This window comes from Rana temporaria, chromosome 1 (assembly GCF_905171775.1).
Source record: "Rana temporaria chromosome 1, aRanTem1.1, whole genome shotgun sequence".
NCBI classification, from domain to species: domain Eukaryota; kingdom Metazoa; phylum Chordata; class Amphibia; order Anura; family Ranidae; genus Rana; species Rana temporaria.
In genome coordinates, this window is record NC_053489.1 from 123643357 (window position 1) to 123661948 (window position 18592).

The 18592-nt window shown below is 40.9% G+C and overlaps 1 protein-coding gene across 1 annotated transcript in view; it reads right to left on the minus strand.

Moving 5' to 3' along the window:
- The window catches only part of MCTP1 (multiple C2 and transmembrane domain containing 1), a 1082102-nt gene that overhangs the window by 382711 nt on the left and 680799 nt on the right, over window positions 1-18592 (minus strand). Inside the window, exons 14-16 of the mRNA XM_040342284.1 lie at window positions 6230-6332; window positions 5755-5856; window positions 5293-5367 (exon numbers count right to left, since the gene is read on the minus strand). Coding sequence (XP_040198218.1) covers window positions 5293-5367; window positions 5755-5856; window positions 6230-6332 — 280 coding nt within the window. The remainder of the gene's footprint in view (window positions 1-5292; window positions 5368-5754; window positions 5857-6229; window positions 6333-18592) is intronic.

Below are 18592 nucleotides of genomic sequence, written 5' to 3' on the forward strand. Positions count from 1 at the left end.
ACCCATAAATAATTATAAGTCAAATGCACCTACCCCTTCCTCCCAGGGTTATATGGGGACCAAGATATCTTCCACACTACTCCTTAACCACTTCAGCAAAATGGGTGTACACCAGTTTGAGGGGCTGAGCTGTGTGTTTGATCATTAGAAAATGCTCAAATTATCGAATGGACCACCTGTAGCGCTACCCCCTCAGGAGCTGCTGGTTAGATTGGGACAGCATGATTATGTTACCTCTGTGATGAGTCTAGGGATGATGATGATGATGGTGAGAGCAATGATGGAATGTCCAGACAATTGGGTGACGTTTTCTGTGCTTTTATTTTGGGTCCAACATGACCAACAGTCAACATGAGGTAAATAGAGAAAGGTTGGTGAAAGGAGAACTTTGCAGATTCAGGCTATGGATAAGAGAAGCAGTCCTGCCTCCAATGATTATTCTTGCTTTGTCGCCACTCCAGCCGGAGTGGGTATAGTGCCCCTGGACAGGTCCCTCTCACAGGCCTGGCAGCCAGGGTGTCACTCGGAACCACTGAGAAGGAACAAGTCTCTGCCACCGACTTGGCTCTAATAGAATTAGGATTAGTAAAGGACCTCTGCCACAGGCCCAGTACTAGGGAACATGGAAAGTAGAGCGAATCCTCTCAGTCAATAATTTGCCTGAATCTCCTTCAGGTAGATTTCCTATATTTGGGGTCACCGACTAACAGTTTGCAGCATACAACCTGTCAGTGTCCGGTCACCCAGATCCCCGATGGTTTGTCTAAGCCCTATTGGATCACCTGCCTCCGGGCTCACCTCAGACCGACTCCCCACCGAACAGCATAACCAGCTTGGGATCTTCCTTTTGAAGTGTGGGGATCCAGTAAGTCACTGGGGCCCCCTTGCAGCTTCAGTTGCTCCGGGCCATGTGGGCCCAGAGTCAGGAAGTCCAAGTAGCACATGCGCCTTGGCCTGGTAGGCCATATCACCGGGGCCCGTGATGTGCGCACACCCTAACCAGGAACGCGGGAAGACCCGACCAAATGGCGTCTGCGACAGCAATACCCTCTGCCAGCATGCCACGCGAGGGAAACACTCCTCTGATTGGCTGCTGGAGAAAAGCGCCTCCGCCTGAACTCCTCTGGCGCTGTTGTGGAAATTTGAAGATGTATTGTCATAATGGCACCCAGTTTTAGTACTTCCGCAGCCCGCTCTAAATAGAGCGGGCTGGGGCAGTCTGAGGCTGGTTGAGTCTCGCCTGGTAGTAGAAAATGTCTTGAGGTCGGAGTGTGATGTTTGCGGCGTGGGTATATGTCCGCCCCCACGAGGGGCCCTCTGTGCATTTAGCACAGACGATCGTTGGGGGGGGGGTGCGCTCACTCCACAAACACACGGATGGTTATGGACAGATGTGCGTTCTTATCTGGGTCTTGTCTGATCAGCAGGGCTTGGGATTCGTAGCGTACACCTGTAGATAGCCTCCATTCCAACTTAATAAGGGTATAATCTGGATATGCATTATTCTATGGAATGGCGTAGTTTCAGAATTCTATCAGCGTTTAATATGAGAGCTTATGGACGTTTCTGGAGGCGGGGGGGGGGGGCACATGCGCTCCCCGCCCGGACACGCCCATAAGACTTTAGCAGCATTGTATGTATTTGTATTCATTGTATGTATTTCTATTCATTGTATTGTATTGTGGTGTTGTTGTATTATTTTGTTATTGTTATATTACTGTATTGAATCCCTGTTGGAAGGGCTTCTGTATATGGGCATCTGCTGGGTGGAGCTGACACCCTGTGAGCTCACTTCCTATGGAGGCGGTCACATGTTGTGACCTCACTTCCTACTGAGTCTTTAATAAAACTGCCTGTGAGGGCGTCGGCAGACCACTGATGACTGGGACGGTGACTTGACAACAAGCGGAAGGGTGATGGTGTCTTTTTTGTATGGATGGTGAGTGAATCTATTTAGCTTAAATATGGATTATTTCATTAAGATGGATTCTGTGCTTAATAGCACAGGGCAAAATGGTGGTATGCTCTGCGTATGGCCAATTTTGCCACCACAGCGCCACCTGCCATCCAGAGATGGAACTACATCTCTGGAGCACAGAATGACCCACAGGACAGTCCAGGGCTGGCAACAGCCCAATTTAAACAAATCAACACGGATGAGAGCAATGTAACTCTCTCATCCCCCAATAAATTTGACATAGCACCTGTGCTAAAAGTACACAGGCGCTACACATCATAGTGCAGTAATCAGATAAGTAATGCCAGATACGCCTTAGCTATCCACAGAATGGTGTCACATCCCTGAACAAAACAGAAAGACCAATACTATGGAAAATATTTTTTTAGGCACCACTGAAAACCAATGTTTTAATAAAATACAAACAGTTTATTATACAATTGCTTTAAAATCTAATGTCTGTTAAAATTCATACAATTTACAGTCTTCTTCAGGGTGTTTTTTTATACAGTGACATGGACATATGATTATGTTAATGGATATGTAAATTGTATGAATTTTAACAAACATATTTGGTTTTAAATCAATTGTATAATAAACTTTTTGTATTTTATTACAACATTGGTTTTCAATGGTGTCTAAAAAACCCTTTCCATAGTATTGTTCTTTTTGTAGTGGAGTAATAACATTAACAACAATTTATTAGAGATAAATGCAAAGGAAATACTTTCAAACATAGCACAACAGGTTTGCATTCCACTTCCACTTACGCAATGATGTCACCCAAATCCACCTGACATGTTGCGTAATCAGTCGCATGACTTCATCAGGGGATCTTCCAGGTTCTTACTAGCTAGAGAAAATCAGTGAATGGGCATTTGCTAGTCTCCTTCCCATCTACCCAGCAACCCCCACCATGTGGGATAGTGGAGCCTGTAACATTTACAAGCATGAATAAAAACCCCATTCCCACTGTATGGCATATGCAGATGGCAGTAAAAGAGTTAAAAAAAACACCATTCACCTCTCTAGCTAAAGGAATTTTTAGAGGGGTTGTAAAGGTTTGTTTTTTATTTTCTAAATAGGTTCCTTTAAGCTAGTGCATTGTTGGTTCATTAACCTTTTCCTTCGATTTCGCTTCTAAATGTTTTTTTTCTTTGTTTTCTTTTTCTGAATTTCTCACTTCCTGTTCCTCCTCAGTAAGATGTTCTGGCTGACTAACCCCCAGCCAGAATGGCTCGGATGATGGGGGCAAGCATACAGAGGAGAAACATGAAGTGAGAAATCCAGACAAAGAAAAAAAACATTTTTGAAGGGAAATTGAATAAAAAGGAAGTGAACCAACAATGCATTAGCTTAAAGGAACCTATTTAGAAAATAAAAAACAAACCTTTACAACCTCTTTAAGAAATTAATCTTTAAAGCTCACAGCAGAGGCACTGAAATCTTTGCTCTGTCCCAATTACTTTCTACTGCAGAAGAATCTTGACACCCTGCCAATCCTCTAATGTAAACATTCAGCTGATGTTTACCTCTACATAATGCTGATGTGCGACGACAAAGATGGTGGGCCTTAACACCCACATGCTGTGAATGGATCCATGGCGACCAAGGTTTCTGTGCTGAGAGCAAATTTACTATGCGCTCCCAGCACAGTGACCAAGCTGTCACAGACAGCTCTGTGATCAAGAGCTGGCAGAACTGTCACCTGATCATATGACCATTTTGACAGCCAGTTAAAAGGCTGGTAAAAGGGGGTGGGGTCAGGAAAGGGTTAAAAAACAGACTTTAGAATCTATATTTTGTGATCTTTGAAAAAAAACTACTTCACAATATATGCAGCAGCAGAGGTCATAAATGTCTTGTCTGAAAGCTCTTTTACTGCTTGTTACATATATGTAAATTATTTTAAGAAAAACTATCACTATACTTTTTTATTTTACTGTTCTTTCTCTTATGGGCCAATCAGATAACAGCTATGAAAGAGATGGCTGATTCATAGCTGTAGCTTGTCTCAGCTGTGAGCATCTTCCCAAGACAAGAAAGTGCTCATAGCCCAGACAAGCTGCAGCTATGAATCAGCTGTCTCCTTCATAGCTGTTGTCAGATAAGAATCAGCAGGAGTGGAGGGGGGCAGGTCAAACCTCATAACTAAGGTTAGAAAGCACTTAAAACATGGGACAAATTACTATATGTATTGTATATTGTCCTTTTGGGTATAGAACTGTGACAAAATGATAAATATAGATTTTCTTTAAGCCTATAGTCTGGGCACAGATGCACTTTAGGAATAAGAACTCTTTATGAAACAAGGCTGCTCGAAAGGATATCTATATACAGCTTAAAGCCACATTCCTTGTAACAATGTTTTTGTCATTTATTTATCATTTATTTAATATTGACAACCCATGACAACATTTTGCCATTTTCACCTACATTAATAACACACCATAATAATGTATATGAAAACCTGTAGCATGTATGGCAATATCCCACGATATATTCAATTATCCTAAATAAAAAACATAAAAAGGCTCTTTTTACTACTTGACTCTCTAAACGACATATTTCACCCAAAACTGCAAATGTTCAAGATCAAATATATCACTGAGTGCGTCTGTCTCTATGCACTTTGCTTTGCTCTGTGAGATCATCCTAGTTATTGTAAACCTGGTCTTCCCAGGAGGATATTTGTCCTTATGACAACCTCCCAACCCCCTAGCATCAGATGGTTCCATACAATTCTGTTATTTACGCAGTCTGAGACAAGCATAATTTAAGTTATGATTGAGGTACATTGTCAGGATAGTATTGGGAAGCCCTGCTCCCTCGTGAATTGCTTCATCTCATTATTATTGTTATTTTTTTTATGTAACATTTGAAAAAGTACCCTTATTAATAGAACTTAATGTAGATGCAAACTCTATAAATCTTGAAATGCCATCGATATATTAAGTTCAAAAAATAAATTTGTATAACTGTTCTTTAAATAGTCCACAAAATTTGAACTTAATGATTTAAATTTTTTATTTTACATGCCAAAAAGGGAACTGGAATGAAACATATAATAAACACTGTGTTTATGACACAGCAGAGGTGATTTATAAAGAGCAAAGAAAATAAAAGACTGTGTGTTGCTCATAAGAATTTATCATATTTCCACTGGAGATTAGAAAATTATACAGACACCATATTGGTTGCTAAGTAAATTACTATTTTTTGTCAGTATTATTTACTTCAGGAGATCCATGACTATATAACTTTTTATTTTAATAAAACTTTATTGATAAAACCATGAACAAGAAAAATGCATCAAACGTTGATATCTTGTTTACCTGTTTAGAAAGTCTGGGTTCTTCCTCAACATATTTCTGTTCTTTTGGTTCGAGCGTAGCCAGGCTGGCTTTTACCTGCACATAATATATGTTAGTTAAGAGACAACTTGTACAAACGATCAGTTTTTCTGCCTTAATTGTAATCTGTGACCGGCACATGCACCCTGATTGAAAATTCACAAAAGCAAATCGTATAAAGGACATAAATGTATAATACCAAGGGAGGGCAGCAGGCATGCATACTTAAGAGGAGCCGTGTCACCGCTGGTAACAGCAGCTGCATAGCAATAGGTGGGGAGGCTGCGCCATGCAGTGGCTGTATCAGTCTCCTCACTTTCAGAATGGTTTCAATAAAATGAATGATAACAGTCCTAGACTTTTTAGATCCGTAAAAAAAGCTTTTAAGAAACAGAGCTCTTTAGCAGTGCTGAGTTTGAAAGAAAAGGCAAAGTTAAGACTTACAGCATTGAAAATCACATCCATTTCAAGATAGATGACCCCCTTTGTTGGCCCTGTCAGTTGCTTGTTTTTCAAGACGTAGGCTTTCTGTTCACCATTTTGAATCTGTGGGAAGAAAGACATGACAGCCGTCTGTCTCACAGTCTCTATTGAATACACTACCCCGGCCACCTTTGACCCCCAGCTGCTGAAACTGACAGGGAGCCCAAAACAACTGTGGCAATTCTGACAAGTACCTGTTCATTACCAGCTCGGAGCCTGTCAGGAGAAATTAACTACCGTGGGATTCAACATGGTCGTGGACCGAGGGTGTTAAATTTTATTTTTATTTTTTTATTTCTTTCTTTTTCTATTTTTTTTATTCTGACTGTGTAATATTTCTTATCTTGGTTGAGAACTGAGTGACATTGAATAGAGACTTTTTTTTCCTTATGGAATGAGGGAACATTGAGATGTATGGCAGGTGAAGGAGACTTACAGACAGTAAGGGTATGGCAACTTTGCCCAGGAAGTCAGCACTCCGGTCTCGGTCTTCATCATAAACTGTCACTTCAAGGACTGAGTGGATATCATTGACATTGCTTTACAGAGCAGAAAGAGGGAGATAAATAGAATGCAGCATTAAATAATGCACTCATTTCCAAACTTGACCAAGAAAACTATGCAGCATTCCTAACGCAATCTATATTGTATTAAATTCTTTTCATTGAAAAATAAATGTGTTAATTTAGCATTTGAACTCAGAAGATTGGCCTCAATCTCAACCTGGTATTTATTCTTAGCACTGGGTATCCTGCAACTTAAATCCCTAGAATATAGTAGCAGTAATGCTTAAATCCCTTTTAATGTGCTGATTCCCTTGCTATTTTGCTGACTCTCTGGCATCAATGCTAACTAAAAGACTAAAATGAAAATTAAATGTGCCCCTACTATATTACAAACTCTAATCCAATTAAATTTACATTCTCCTTTCTATAGCAGCATTATAAAGCCCAAAACAGTATTCACAAAAAAAAAAAAAAAACAGTAGAAGTAATAAATATTTTTTTTTCACTTTTTTTTTCACTTTCTCAAAATATGCTGATTTAGAAATCTGAACGTGCTTTGACTTCTTTTCTGGAGGGAGGGGATATTCACTTACTAAAATGAATAGTTACTTAGCAAAAGGAAAGTCCACCAAGCCTAGTAAATAAACTAACTAAATAAGTGCAGAAAATAAAACAAACAAAGACAGCATCAGAATTTTGACTTGCACATGATTGGATCATTTAAATAAAAACTCCTTTTTTGTTAACGACCTGATGACCAGAGCAATTTTGAAATTTGTGACATGCATGCTTGCATACATTTTTTTTTGCTAGAAAATTACTTGGAACCCCCAAACATAATACATTTTATGAAAGAAGAGGCCTTGTCACACATATTTGCAAAGATACAGCAAAATGTTGTGTCGAAAAAATAGATAACAAACATGTCAAGATTTAAAATTGCACACACCTGTAAATTGGTGACAAACTATGGTATCTAAAATAGATTTTTTTTTTTATGTTTATAAGCCTTTACAGGTTAACAATATAGAATTATTAATGGGATAGTGCCTTATAATTATTGCTCTCACTCCAACATTCACAGCGATACCCCACACGTGTAACACAACCACTGTTTACATATGCGTGCCAAATCTCTACTTGTGTCTGCATTTGCACGCATGTGCAAAGGGAAGAAGGTGCACTTTTTTTTTACTTATTTTGTTCACATTTATTTGTTCACGCCTTTTTTCACTTTAATGTTTTTGCTATCACAAGGAGGTCCTTTTTTGACAGCTTTACGCTTTATGGAGAATATACCCCTGATGTCTCCCCTGCCCCCCAAAGCAGCTAAGCAACAAGAGATCATGCTTATTCATCTGCATCCCTGGCAGGACCCGCTAGAGAATGTCAGCTCTGAAATCAGAAGTAACCAAATCATTGTCGTTTCTGGGTTCATTCGTTACAGAGGAGATTGGGGAATGTACAGTATGTTCCTCCATATCCCCTGTAGAAATCCATCCTGACCATTCACAGTGGTCCCGGGGCTCTTCCATTATCCTAGTATGGAGAAATTTTTGAACACAACACAAGAAAAGCACTCAGAGGACCCCCTAGATAAAGCATATGTAAAGGCTCAATAAATACTTATAAATGCTCTGAGTCACAATCCATGTATGCCCAATAACATGGATTGTGATTCGGAAAATGTTTAAGTACTTTTTGAGCGTTCACCTCTAGGGGGTTCTCTGGATGCTTTTCTTGTGTTAAGTTCAAGACTTTCTGCATTCCACCTTGTTCAAGTGGTTTCACAATTAGCACCTGGCACCTGGCTCGCTTCCCATGGATGGTATTATGAGTGAAAATGGAACATTTTCAGAAATCTTAGCGGTAGACTTCATTTGCATTGTCTTTTATGATCCTGGTATAACCATCGTCGTCTGAATAATTTCTACTTTTGTCAGACAGAAAGTTGTTAGAAAATGAATATTAAATAAGCTATTTTGTAATTTAATGTTATGAAAAAGTACCCTTCCATTGCAATTTATTGCAATCTTTAGCTGCTGTAATAAAAATCCAAAGCAATATGGCACTCTGGAGGCATTCTGTTGTATGTAATACCCTATGTAATTTCCTGCTTAGGTAATTGGTTCACTGATTTTATTATACGTCTACATTAACATACAATTACAATTTTAGGCATCCCCAGCAAAAGGAATTTAATTTTTGGTGAGATACTCCCCGATCTCTTGTCTACTAAAGGGATGCAGACACTGCAGCATTCCTCATTGGGACAAGTATTCTGCTCAGGTAATTATAATGAACATAGACCCATTCAGGAATAAACAACAATTTATTCAGAAAAAGTCAGGAATCTGCAACCAATTTTCTTGAAAATACCTGTGACATACAATAAGCACCCACAGGGGATTGTTTTAAGTGAGCACAGCTCAACTTTATTTACCAGGTAAACCTCCGTTATGCTACCTAGTATTTAATGTTTTAATTTTCACCTGCTTTAGTAAATAAAACCCAAAATATGCCTGTTGCTGGTCTATAATTTTATGGAGAAACCACTGAACAAATAGAATTTTCAAGAAGAGGTCAGCCTCCATATTTCAAAATATATAGGGCCAGATTCAGCAAAAACTGCGGCGGCGTAACGTATCGTCTTTACGTTACACCGCCACAAGTTTTCAGCGCAAGTGCCTGATTCACCAAGCACTTGCGTGTAAAACTTTCGGCGGCGTAGCGTAAAGCCGTCCGGCGCAAGCCCGCCTAATTCAAATGAGGTGTGTACCATTTAAATTAGGCACGTTCCCGCTCCGAACGTTCTGCGCATGCTCCGTTTGGAAATTTCCCGCCGTGCTTTGCGCGAAATTACGGCACCCCAATGTGTTTGTGAATGGCGACGTGCGTAACGTACTTATGCCGAATTTTTTTTTTTTTAATTCGACGCAGGAACGACGGCCATACTTTAACATGGCTGGTGTGAAGTTAAGCCTTGAAAAAGCAGGCTTAACTTTGCGACGATGTAACGCACGCGAGTACCTTCGTGGATCGCCATACAAGCTAATTTGCATACCCGACGCTGGAAAACGACGCAAACTCCATCCAGCGGCGGCCGAAGTATTGCAGCCTAAGATCCGAAGGCGTACGAAGCCGTAAGCCTGTCGGATCTTAGCCAAATGCCGTCGTATCTTGTTTGTGAATCACAAATTAAGATACAACGCGGCAATTTTGAAAGTACGCCGGAGTATCAGTAGATACTCCGGCGTATTTCTTCTTTGAATCTGGCCCATAGATTTTTCTGTGCTTAACCTTGTAAAATGTACAACTACTTTTTTACCAGAGGAAAGTTTCTTCAGTACCACATGTACTGAAAATAAACATGCAATGCTTTGGAATATGCAGTGCACATTAACAACAAAATGACAACATTCATATATGAAAACAAATTCAAAGTGCAAGATACAAGAAAAGTGCCTAAACAAGAATATAACTATGAATGTAATGAAAATAAACGTACAGGGCATTAAAATATGCAGTGCCATTAAACAATAAAAGTACTAAAACGTTTACATATGGAAACAAAGTCAAAGCGCAAAATCCAATATTCACTTGTGCACTGTGCATTCACTGTGATTTTGTAGTAATTTTTTTTAGCCTCCACATTTTCTTCATACAGGATCAGTAGGGGTACACATAATGCCTCTCTGTGATGCCACCTCTGTCAGTACTCTTCAGTGTAAATGACAAGCCGACTGTTGTAGCTTTGTAACTCCCAGAAGTACAAGAATTTATTCTATACACTAAGACCCCTTTCACACTGGGGCGGCCTAAAAACCGCCTCCCATTCATTCAAGTGTGACTTTTCGCACTGGGGCGGTGTGCTTGTGGGATGTTCTGAAAAGTCCTGCAAGCAGCATCTTCGGGGCAGTTTGGAAGCGCTGTATTTAGCGCACCAAAAACGCCCTGCCCATTGGAATGAATGAGCAGCACTTCCGAAGTGCCTGAAAAGTGATTCGGAAGTGGCGCAACATGGGAGTTTTTAACCCCTTCTTTGGGGTTAAAAGTGCCCGCTAGCAGCCAAAAAGCGCTGCTTAAACAGCGCTAAAGTGCTGCAAAAATGAGTGGCGATTTAGCACTAACGCGGCCCCAGTGTATGTGTGTGTTCAGCCAAAATTAATTTCTATAGTTCTGAGTTGAGTTGGGAATCTTTAGATGTTCTTGTGGGTTTACATCTACCTGAGATTTTTCATACACTTCCTGTTCTGCTGACAATGATTTCACCAGACAGGAAGTGAGGGTATATCTCCAAATACAACAAAAATGCTGCTGGGTACGCCTAGAACTCTGTTTTATTTTTAGCTTTGTTTTTTAAATTATTGTATGTGTTACTGGTCCTCACTTCCTTGTGAACGCACTTTGAGTGGAAAACTGATTTGTCTGTATAATTTTGGGTTCAGGGGTCAAGTCCTGGGGAAAAAAGTGTGGGAACTACCACACTCCCCCACCAAAAAAAAAAAATGATACGCTGATATGCATAATTACTAAACCGCATGTTTTTTTTCTCGATCCACTGTACCTTAGTAATCCTTTATGTTACTGGCCGCTTCCTGTATATGGATTCATTGGGTAGTGTGCATGTATTCCGTCACTTTCTCAATGCCGCAATGTCTCGTGGGAGCTTTTGTCATTGTTCCCAGGAGACATTGCGGAGGTCTGCCGCAAGTTATCGCGGGATTTAGAAAGAAGCAAGTTCGCCTGCCCCTGACAGTGACTCGAGCTGGGCATCGCCCTTAGTGAAGGATTGGCTTGGCCGGCTCAGCTGCTCTCGGCTGCTCTAGTCCTGCAAAGGGAACTAAGGGCCAGATTCAGGTACAATAGCGCCGGTGTAACGTAAGCCATTTACGTTACACCGCCGCAAGTTTTCAGTTTTAGTGCCCGATCCACAAAGCACTTACCTGGAAACTTGCGGCGGTGTATCGTAAATACGTCCGGCGCAAGGCGGTCCAAATCGAATGGGCGGGTAACATTTAAATTAGGCGCGCTCCCGCGCCGGACCTACTGATTGATTGATTGATTTTTGAGCTTAATTAGGCGCCAAATGCCCACTGTGAAGTGAGCGTCTAAGCGCCGCTGGTTAGATGTAACTTTGAATCAATCCGTGGTGAAGAAGAGACAGAAAAGAGAAGAGAGGGCGGTGAAAGGAAAGGGTATCCAGCCCTTAGGGGAGCAAGAGGAAAGAGCCCTGAAGTGTATGAGAAAAAATATAAAAGAAAAAAGGAACAGTGGGGATACTAGAGGATGGGGTAGAAGACATCATAGTTATTAGAGAGGCAAGTGGCCCCTTCAATGAGGGGGCGGACTGTGAGAGAGAAAAGAATATACATTTATCCATAGGCCTGGACGAACAGCTCCGTCTTTAGTTTTTTTCTGAAGAGGAGCAGGTTAGGTGTCATCTTAAGTTCCAAGGAGAGGGCATTCCACAGCATGGCACCCCTACTCTGGAGTCGTTTGCCTCCCATGGAAGAAAGTTTAGATGGAATAACTGTGGCTAAATGTTGGGTCTTGGATCTTAATAGGCGCGAGGGTTCATAGTGCACCGCCAAGCTGTGTAAGTACTTGGGACCCTGTCCCCAGTATGCACGAAAGAAGATACAGAGCGTTTTAAAGATCACTCTCTGCTCGATAGGAAGCCAATGAAGTGATCTCCTGGCCAGGCTAATATGGTCTTGTCTCGCTAGACCGAGTACAAAGCGAGCAGTGTGGTTCTGAACCACCTGGAGCTTATGGGCCCATTTCTGCGGGGCACCCAATAGGAATACGTTTGCCCCGTCTAACCGGGAATGGATAAAAGCCTGGGCAAGTAGTGACCTGTTATTTTGCGTGAATAGATGTTTTACTTTTCTGAGGAGCCTTAGATGGTAATTGGCATTCCGCAGGATGTTTCTAAAGTGGGGCACAAACGAGAGGGTGTCATCAATTATGACTCCTAGGTTTTTTACTTGCTTGGCTGGAATGGGTGTGGGTCCGAAAGACAGAGGCCAAGCAGCCAGCAATAGGGGGCTAGTAGGACCAATTAATAGAACTTCAGTTTTAGCTGCGTTCAGTCCAAGCCTATTGCCAGCCATCCAGTCCTGTATTTCTACCAGGCATTTCGCCAACTGAACTGGCTGCTGAGGTCCTCTTGCTGAATCAACCAGAATTTGTGTGCGCATGCTCTGTTTCGTAACTCCCGCCGTGCTTTGCGCGAAGTGACGTAATTTTTTCGAACGGCGATGCACGTAGCGTACATCCGTATTCCCGAACGTGTTACGCAAACGACGTGAAATTTTAAATTTCGACGCGGGAACGACGGCCATACTTTAGACGGCAATACGATTGCTGACTAAAGTTAAGGCACCCAAAACGACGACTAACTTTGCGACGGGAAACTAGACTAGCGGCGACGTAGCGAACGCAAAAATCCGTTGTGGATCGCCGTAACTCCTAATTTGCATATCCGACGCTGGTTTACAACGCGAATTCCCCCCAGCGGCGGCCGCGGTACTGCATCCTAAGATCCGACAGTGTAAAACAATTACACCTGTCGGATCTTAGGGATATCTATGCGTAACTGATTCTATGAATCAGTCGCATAGATACTCTAAGAGATACGACAGAGTATCTGAGATACTCTGTCGTATCTCCTTTGTGAATCTGGGCCTGAGTTCCTGCTGTGAAAAAAGTGCAGGAACTCCGTTCCCACGCATTCCCGCAGGACTTGAGCCCTGATTGGGTTATTAAAGAGGTTCTTAAGCCCTCCCCAACTGCAGGTTAACCACTTGCCCACCGCCGCATGTCAAAAAGACGTTTAAAGATGTATATCTCGGTAACGGCAGCAGCTGCTGCCACAACCGAGGTATGCATCTTTAGTGCCGACGGTCCTGTAAACGATAACGGCGGTCTCCGCGGCGGATTCGCCGCAAGATCGCCGTTATCGGTGGCGGGAGAGGGGCCCCCCCCCTCCCGCCGCTCTCCCGCGCCCTCCGCCGCTTACCGTAGCCGTCGGTAGCGGCGGAGGCGATCGGGTCCGTTCGGCAAGTGACTGGGGACGAGACTGAAGGAAAAATCTCATTCGCCCGTCCCCATATCTCTGCTGGGCGGAAGTGACGTCAAAACGTCAGTCCCGCCCAGCGTCTTAAAGAGACAATTTTTTTTTCTGTCATTTAAAAAAATGACAGTTTAATTTTTTTTTAATTTTTTTGCATTTAAGCCTAAATATGAGATCTGAGGTCTTTTTGACCCCAGATCTCATATTTAAGAGGACCTGTCATGCTTTTTTCTATTACAAGCGATGTTTACATTCCTTGTAATAGGAATCAAAGTGATATATTTTTTTTTTTATTTCAGTGTAAAAAATTATAAAAATAAATAAAAATAAATAAGAAAACCAATTTTTTTTTTAAAAACGCCCCGTCCCGACGAGCTCGCGCGCAGAAGCGAACGCATACGCGAGTAGCGCCCGCATATGAAAACGGTGTTCAAACCACACAAGTGAGGTATCGCCGCGATCGTTAGAGCGAGAGCAATAATTCTAGCCCTAGACCTACTCTGTAGCTCAAAAAATGCAACCTGTAGAATTTTTTAAACGTCGCCTATCGAGATTTTTAAGGGTAAAAGTTTGACGCCATGCCACGAGCGGACGCAATTTTTAAGCGTGTCATGTTGGGTATAATTTTACTTGGCGTAACATTATCTTTCACAATATATAAAAAAATTGGGCAAAAATTATTGTTGTCTTATTTTTTAATTCAAAAAAGTGATTTTTTCCCAAAAAAAGTGCGCTTGTAAGACCGCTGCGCAAATACGGTGTGACAAAAAGTATTGCAATGACTGCCATTTTATTCCCTAGGATGTCTGCTAAAAAAATATATAATGTTTGGGAGTTCTGATTAATTTTCTAGCAAAAAAATTGTGATTTTCACATGAAGGAGAGAAGTGCCAGAATAGGCCCGGTGGTCATGTGGTTAAAGAGTATCTAACCCTTAAATGGAACATTTTAGATATTGCAGCTTACCAGTACCTAAATGTAGTAGCTTCTACGTTAGTTTTTTTAAAAATATATATATATATATATATATATATATATATATATATATTTGTGTTTGTTTATTTTTATGTGATGATCCTGCACACTTTCTTTTTTGAAGTCGTTATAAACATCAGTCATGGAATCAGAGCAAATTACATATATCTGTAGTGTTTACTTATCTCTCGCCAAAGCCCTAAGTGCAGTTTCAGTCACTTCTGAGATGTTTTCCCAGCACATGAGATATAGGGGGGGAGGGGGGGAGAGCTCAGCAGACAGTTTGTCTAATCAGAACACAATTATCCTGCTGTGTGGAGGGGAGGGGGGTGCCTTTCCTCCAATCAGCTCTTACACGCTGTAACTGCAGCCTCTCCATCCCCTCCTCTGTGCTGACAGATGAAGGAAGATGTTAACATTTTTCTGACCTTTTGAAAGGGTGTAGGGAAAAGAAGACTGCAGATAAGCAAGTAAAATCTATGTAGGAGGATTTGTTTCATCTCTGTGTATCATCTGATACATAGCTGTTCACTTCACTGGGTATATGTGAGAGTTTACATCCACTTTAATGTGACAATGTGTACTCATCATAATATATCCAAGGTAATATCTTGACTGACCTCATTAGTCTTATTATAAAAGAGTTCAGACCAATTAAATCACCCATCTACAACTACTGTACATTATAACAAATAACATCTTTCAATACAAGTTAACATATTGGAAAAAAATGAATGATCAAGCAAAACTAACTATATTTATTCCCAGTACTTGCTGATTAAAGAAATGTAACCAGCATTGAGGTCAATTAGAATTCACAAGCAACAAAATCTGCCATACCGGTGAATAGCTGGGAAGGTGAAGCTTTGGTGCTCCAAACTAAAAGTAAATTAAAAAATAAAATTGGGCATGGGTAAGAGGAATGTGGTAAAAGCAAAATACAAGAACCCTTAACAGAAGAGCAGACATTTCCTCTGATGGTATAATTTGCCTAGGAGTAGCTCCCCAATAGTGCAGTTTATTATCAGGCTTATGCCGCGTACACACGACCGTTTTTCGGGTTCTAAAAAATGACTTTTTTTTTATGTCATTAAAAACGATCGTGTGTGGGCTCCAGAGCATTTTTCACGATCTAAAAAATGGGCATTAAAAATTTCGAACATGCTCTATTTTTTCACAACGTTTTTAAGGTTGTAAAAAATGGTCGTGTGTGGGCTTTAACAACGTGCAAAAAACGTGCATGCTCAGAAGCAAGTTATGAGACGGGAGCGCTCGTTCTGGTAAAACTAGCGTTCGTAATGGAGTAAGCACATTCATCACGCAGTAACAGACTGAAAAGTGTGAATCATCTTTTACTAACACGAAATCAGCAAAAGCAGCCCCAAGTGTGGCGCCATCCGATGGAACTTCCCCTTTATAGTGCCGTCGTTCGTGTTGTATGTCACCGCGCTTTGCTATAGCATTTTTTTTTCCACGATCGTGTGTAGGCAAGGCCATTTTAATGATCGGGTTGTAAAAAACATTGTTTTTTCTAGACCCATAAAAACTTCATTTTTTAGAACCCGAAAAACGGTCATGTGTACGCGGCATTAGGCTAAAGAAGTTTTGGTCATTTACCAGAACATACTACTCAAAGTCAATAATTCTGAATCCATGGACATTTCTCATAAAACTTATAGATTTTTGCCATGCTGGGTTGAATCTTTACATGTAGTTAGTTATTAACAAAGCGCTTGTTCTTGCTTATTTTTTTAAATGCTTGTTGTTACTTCTTTTAAATTCACCTACGTTAAATAATAATTTCTACTTATCTGACCAAAGTAAGTGACAGTGCATGAATGCCCACCAATATATTATATGACATGAATTAGCAGATCTCATGTGAGAAGAGGAGTTCAAAGGCAGAATATTAATCCAGAATGTAATACAAGAACCACAATAGGGAAATGCATCATTTTCATAGATGGCTTTGCATGATTAAATTTTTGCCATTTTGTTTTCTTTCTTGGCATATTTTTGGCAATGAGCTTTGACTCAGGAGAGTTTCACTATAGCACTTCTTGAGAAAACTGTCAAAATGCATCCAATAACTTTATTCATAAGCCGCTGAAGTAGCCAAAACTATTTGCATACTGGGAAGATGTACTGCATTTCATTAGTCAATAGGCATTGTAGAGCTACCTAGTACATCAAAAGTGTATTAGTTAAAGTGCGGGGAAGGTACCGAAATCCTGTGACTCTTTAGAAATTTGACAAAAATTATCCAGATATAGACTTATCTTCTTCAGCTGGATGACTTCCACATTGTACAAAATATCAGAGAAGTACAGGTGGCATATGAATGGAAACATCCCTAATATGAAAATACAATCTAATACTTTTTTTTTTTACCATGACAAATTATTTATAACTGAGAATTAGAATTTAAAGGGGTTGTAAGAAGTAGAAGTTTTTTTTTAATATATATATATATATATATATATATATATATCTTAATGCATTCTATGCATTAAGATAAAAAGCCTTCTATGTGTAGCAGCTCCCCTCATACTTACCTGAGCCCCATCTCTGTCTTGGCCATCCGAGACTCTCCCTCCTGATTGGCTGAGACACAGCAGCGGTGACATTGGCTCCCACTGCTGTGTATCAAAGTCAGTTAGCCAATCAGGAGAGAGTGGGGGCAGGTGCTCGACAGGAGGGAGGGGCCAGAAGACCCGAAGAGGGACCTGAGAAGAGGAGGATCTGGGCTGCTCTGTGCAAATCCACTGCACAGAGGAGTTAAAGGGTCACTAAAGGAAAAAAATGTTTTTGCTGAAATGACTGTTTACAGGGTATAGAGACATAGAAGTTAACTGATTCCTTTTAAAAATGATTAAAAATAGATTAAATGCAATCATATAATGTACCTGCAGTTTCACTTTAGTTTTTAAACTGGTTTCATGTTTCTGTGAAGTAAAGAGACCCACAGAACAAAAACAAACAAATCCAGGGCAGTGTTTTGTTTTTAAAATGAATCTGATTGGTTCTGAGGAGTTTTAGACACACAGCTTGGACCACAGTGAAAAGCTGCCATGAGATGTTTCATAAGGAGCCAGACAAGCAGGAAGTGTGGAGATCACAGCAAAATTACAGCAACTTCAAAGCAAAAACGAACAATGAGGACATTAAAACCAGTATTGCAGTAAGGTAAAGGAAGCTATTTAGCTAAAAAAAAAATTCCTTTAGTGATCCTTTAAGTATAACATGTTTGTAACTTTATAGAAAAAAAAACAATCACTTTAAAGATTTATTTTCTCAGTTTGAACTGCATTCTTACTCATAGACAAAAACATTGGGCCAGATTCAGATAGATCAGCGGATCTTTAGATCCGCGTAATCTATCTGATTTAAGATCCGCCCCGCAAGTTTTAGAGGCAAGTGGGTAATTCACAAAACACTTACCTCCAAACTTGCGGCGGTGGATCGTAAATCCCCCGGCGGAATTCAAATTCCGCGACTAGGGGGAGTGTAGTATTTAAATCAGGCACGTCCGCGCGCCAATTTGAATGCGCATGCGCTGTCCATGAATTTTCCCGGCGTGCATTGCTCCCAATGACGTCGCTAGGACATCATTGGTTTCGGCGTGAGCGTAACTTGCGTCCAGCGCGCTTGAGAATCGGCGTACGCAAACAACGTAAAATTTTAAAATTCAACGCGGGAACGACGGCCATACTTAACATTGGCTGCGCCTCATAGAAGCAGGGGTAACTATACGCCGGAAAAAGCCGAACGCAAACGACGTAAAAAAAAAGCCCCGGGCGGTCGTTCGTTTCGGAATCGGCGTATCTCCTCATTTGCATAATCGTCGCGTAAATAAAGCAAAATGCCACCTAGTGGCCGGCCGGGAATTGCAGCCTAAGATCTGACGGTGTAACACAGTTACACCTGTCGGATCTTATGCATATCTATGCGTAACTGATTCTATGAATCAGTCGCATAGATACGACCGGCCTAACTCAGAGATACGACGGTGTATCAGGAGATACACCGTCGTATCTCTTTGAGAATCTGGCCCATTGTCTTTATATGTATGTACATGAGTAATCTCCCTCTGTATATAAAAGGCACCAGAGCTGTTTATATGGTTTGCCTTGGTTCTGCATTGAATTATTTTTCCCAAGTGGAATTTTGGTAGCCTGTTACACATCTTTGTTTTAGCCACAGTTTCTGCTGCCAATCTGTTTAGGGGATTTGCAGTAAC